Source organism: Sphaeramia orbicularis, unplaced genomic scaffold (assembly GCF_902148855.1).
Source record: "Sphaeramia orbicularis unplaced genomic scaffold, fSphaOr1.1, whole genome shotgun sequence".
NCBI classification, from domain to species: Eukaryota; Metazoa; Chordata; class Actinopteri; order Kurtiformes; family Apogonidae; genus Sphaeramia; species Sphaeramia orbicularis.
Window position 1 is genome coordinate 23,808 of NW_021941463.1, and position 4,681 is coordinate 28,488.

The 4,681-nt window shown below is 47.1% G+C and overlaps 1 protein-coding gene across 1 annotated transcript; it reads right to left on the bottom strand.

The window, feature by feature from the left end:
* Nucleotides 1-775: 775 nt before the first annotated feature.
* LOC115415869 (extensin-like) lies at nt 776-1,536 on the bottom strand. The gene is made up of 2 exons (XM_030129528.1): nt 1,294-1,536; nt 776-1,243 (listed from the first exon to the last, which is right to left on the bottom strand). Exons 1-2 carry the CDS (start codon nt 1,534-1,536, stop codon nt 776-778), a joined length of 711 nt encoding a protein of 236 aa, XP_029985388.1.
* Between the last annotated feature and the right edge of the window lie 3,145 nt (nt 1,537-4,681).

Genomic DNA, 4,681 nt, shown 5'->3' on the forward strand with positions numbered 1-4,681 from the left:
AACAAATGAATGCTGCACACAGTGTGTTTATTCCTTGATCCAGATAGCTCCGGTGTTGCTTTTCCTTCCAGATCCTGGGTAGTTAGTCTCTTCCTCTGCAAATGATAGTCAACAGATCTGCATTGAAACTGAGCCGGTGTATATCCATTCAGCCACTGTTTACATGTTCTTCCAGCTCAGCTACAGAAGAACAGTGGGGATACCTGTCCATGCGAAACGCCCTGTAATCTCACCCGCTACGGTAAAGAGCTCTCCATGGTCAAAATCCCCAGCAAGGCTCTGCTCGCTACCTCTCCAGGAAATATGACAAGTCAGAGGACTACATCAGGTAGGTTACCGACCCAAACGTCCACCTTTAACCCATGAAGACCCAAACTTGAACCCTTCAAGACCCAAATGTCCACCTTTAACCCATAAAGACCCAAACGTCCACCTTTAACCCATAAAGACCCAACGTCCACCTTTAACCTTCAAGACCCAAACGTCCACCTTTAACCCTTCAAGACCCAAACGTCCACCTTTAACCCATAAAGACCCAAACGTCCACCTTTAACCCTTACAGACCCAAATGTCCACCCTTACCCTTAAGGACCCTAACGTCAACCTTTAGTATTAGTAGTAGTAATAGTAGTGGTAGTGTGTCAGTTTTTAACACTGTGCCTTGGTGTGTTTTCCAGAGATAACTTCCTGGTGTTGGATATCTTCTTTGAAGCTCTGAACTATGAAACCATCGAACAGAAGAAAGCCTATGATGTGGCCGGTTTATTAGGTACGATCATTTTGCTCCCTTTTTTCTGAACCTTTTGGACAGGGGTGCTGGGTGCTGGGCGTTGGGTGCTGGGTGTTGGGTGCTGGGTGTTGGGTCCTGGGCGTTGGGTGCTGGGCGTTGAGTGCTGGGTGTTGGGCGCTGGGTGTTGGATGTTGGGTACTGGGCGTTGGGTGCTGGGCGCTGGGTGTTGGATGTTGGGTGCTGGGCGTTGGGTGCTGGGTGTTGGGTGCTGAGTGTTGGGTGCTGGGTGTCGGGTGCTGGGTGCAGGGTGGGTTGGTGCTGGTGTTGGGTGCTGAGTGTTGGGTGCTGGGTGTTGGATGCTGGGTGTTGGGTGCTGAGTGTTGGGTGCTGGGTGTTGGGTGCTAGGTGTTGGGTGTTGGGTGCTGAGTGTTGGGTGTTGGGTGCTGGGTGTTGGGTGCTGAGTGTTGGGTGCTGGGTGTTGGGTGCTGAGTGTTGGGTGCTGGGTGTTGGGTGCTAGGTGTTGGGTGTTGGGTGTTGGGTGCTGAGTGTTGGGTGTTGGGTGCTGGGTGTTGGGTGCTGAGTGTTGGGTGCTGGGTTTTGGGTGTCGGGTGCTGGGTGTCGGGTGCAGGGTGCAGGGTGTTGGGTGCAGGGTGTTGGGTGCTGGGTGTTGGGTGCTGGGTGCTGGATGTTGGGTGCTGGGTGTTGGTAGGACATGAACGGTGCTGCTGTGGTGGATGCTGTGTGTTTTCAGGGCCAACAGGTACTTGTACTGTGCTCTGAATGCTGTGTTGATTCCAGGGGAACATCGGGTGGGCAGATGGGCTTGTTCATTGGAGCCAGTATCCTGACATTCTTAGAAATACTGGATTACATCTATGAGGTACGCTGTCACTCACTCTGACCACAGAAAGCCACACAACAATCCAAACACATCAGCTGGTGCCTAATCAGGTCTTTGTTTTTATTTTGTCAAAGTCCTTGTTTTTTTGTTTTGTTTTGTTTTGTTTTGTTTAGCGTGGAGGTTATTTGTGGCAGATATCTGTGTGTGCTCTTCCTCAGACAGACACTTTTGCCAATCTAAGGACTGGCAGTGCAAATGTTATCACTTATTATGCATGTGAGGAGGTTTTATTTGATTTCCAGGCTGGAGAAACTAATATCCGCTGGGGACGGAGCCCAAGACATGTTCCTAACACTGATCATGAAACAATCTCCTGCCTCAGCTGCATCCACTTTAAACTTTCTAAGCAGCTCGTCTGCTGCTGCCAAAAACACATGAATAAACCCAATCAGAGGCAGGTTTTCTAATGCACACATCATAACCAATGAACTCCTCACTGTGCTGCATCTCTTGTCTCCACCCTCATCTCCTCCCACCCTCCGCCATACGGTGGATGGAACTAGGTGATCAAACACCGGCTACAACGTCTGCTGAGGCCGCAGAAAGACGACAAGAAGAACAAACAGCAGACCAGCACTGTAGCAACAGTGGGTCTGGAGGAGATGAAAGGCAAAGGTACAGTAACGGCACCTGCACCCGCCTTCCACAAACTCCACCATGTTCCTGCAGAGCTGGGAGGGCCTCAGGGAAACACAAGGGCATCATTCACAGGGAAGCAAATTAATATTTGGCCTCTTCTAAAACATTAACGAGTGTAATGTTCCAAAGGAATGTCCTGACCACTGTCAACACAACATCCTAAGCCCAACCCTGGAGCCTGGTTTGGTTATTGCACAAGTTTATTGTGAAGTGGCTGATATCGCAACAATAGACCTCTGTCATTTATGAATTACACATCTATATTATAAAAGCCAAGTGGCCTGTGAGTGTGTGTGTGTGTGTGTGTGTGTCTGAGGATTCACACTAAGTCCCTATACTTGTGTATTTTTGCTCAGTGAATGAATATATATATTAAAAAAAAAATATATATATATATATATATATATATATATATATATGTACACACACACACATACACACACACACTTGAGGTCTTGTCTGGTCATTGGGGGCCATTTTCTTGATATATTCCTGGAGGTTTTCTGTTTCCTCCTGGACAGTAGCTCTGACACTTACTAGTCCTCAGTTTTGCGTACAGCCTCAGGATGCTGGACTTCAGCTGAAACCCTGCTTGTCTCCAGGTCTGGTACTTTGTTGTTTAGCCATGACAAACAGGAGGTAGTTGCGTTCCTGTACACTATGCACTAGTTGAGTCCCCCAGGACTTCCTGATCGTCTCTCAGGTCAGCTGTCCTTGTATTCAGTCTGTCTGTCTTTAGGGCTTGGTCCCCAATCTCCATATTTGGGGGTTATGGTGAAACAACCCCCAAGCTGACTTGTTGTCCCCCTTGCCGTAGCATCTTTGTACCGTGGATGAGGTCCAACGCTGTACCTCATCAGTCTATAGCTATGATAGAAACTTTTTAGTGCGGATATTTGAACACTGAGCTAACAGCTGTTTCTTAGTGAGGATGTGGGGTTTCGAAGATCTGACTCATCCTATAAAAATTCTGTTGAGTTTTAAGTTTGTTAATGTTGAGTTTTTACTGAGGTCATGGTCTGTGCTAACGCTAACATGCGAAGTTAGCCTGTATGCTATCCTGTGGTTAAAATGCCTTATTGTGTGTGTGCTAACACTAACATGCTAAGTTAGCCTGTATGCTATCCTGTGGTTAAAATGCCTTATTGTGTGTGTGCTAACGCTAACATGCGAAGTTAGCCTGTATGCTATCCTGTGGTTAAAATGCCTTATTGTGTGTGTGCTAACACTAACATGCTAAGTTAGCCTGTCTGCTGTCCTGTGGTTAATGCCTTATTGTGTGTGTTCTCAGAGCAGAGCTTGGCAGACACACAGTGTTCACAGATAAACACTGTTTTCTGATTGGACCACAGTCCTACAATAGGAAAACTCCAATGGTCCATTATCTATCTCCGTACCAGTCCAGTCCAATTACAGAATGAATAAACTGATAAAGTTAGCACCACTCATGGAAGTAGCCTATCCAAGCTAACACCAACCTTTAAACCTAAATGTCAGTTTTCACAGTAATACAGTCAGTCCTTTCATTGGTCAACTCCACTACTCAGAAGTAGAACACACACAACAGTACACACCGTAGTGACACAATGGGTGGGTGGGGCTTGTTTTAGATTTTCTATGCTCACTGTTGTTTGTTCCATTGAATAACATGACAGTGCTCAGTTCATTTGGAGCTATTCAGGCTTACATGAACCACATGATCACCGGAGTGGAACATCGGAACATCAAAGAATGTCGTAACTCTCTTTATAGGGCTCTGATCACAGACTGGAACTGTAGACCAGAGGCATGATGGGTAATACTGACCCACAGACTGGTACTGTAGACCAGAGGCATGATGGGTAATACTGACCCACAGACTGGAACTGTAGACACTAGGCATGATGGGTAATACTGACCCACAGACTGGTACTGTAGACCAGAGGGATGATGGGTAATACTGACCCACAGACTGGTACTGTAGACCAGAGGCATGATGGGTAATCGCTTTATCCACCTCTCTCCATCCCTCTGGACCAGGGTCAACGTGGACTCCTCAGACCACATGAGGTTTTTCCATTGAAACACAGTCCAGTCTTAATGCAAACTGATGGATGTTTAAGGAATGTGCGTCAGTTAAAGCAGTGTTTTCCAACCACTGTGCCATGAGAAATCATCAGGTGTGTTGTGGAATTTCACCTGACTGGTGTAAGAGCAGCGTACATAGGACAGCACGCACCAGTGATCCACCACAACAACACGCTCCTGTTTCCCTTTGCAAAATAAAAGTGAAAGTAAACCACCTCCAATGCAGTGTGTTCGGTTGATAAAGCCCCCCCTCACTAGTGATGCGCAGATTAGCAGGTTACTCACAAACCCCAGGTATCGGGTTGGTGCGGGAGAGATATGCCTCCCATACTATTATACGACGG

What these genes read in the sequence shown, in the direction of transcription:
- LOC115415869 (XM_030129528.1), bottom strand. Translation starts at nt 1,536, where the DNA reads ATGTTCCCCTGGAATCAACACAGCATTCAGAGCACAGTACAAGTACCT. An exon ending in CACTCAGCACCCAACACCCA is followed by an intron (nt 1,244 to 1,293) that starts GCACCCAACACC and finishes CCCAACACCTAG; the next exon opens with CACCCAACACCCAGCACCCA.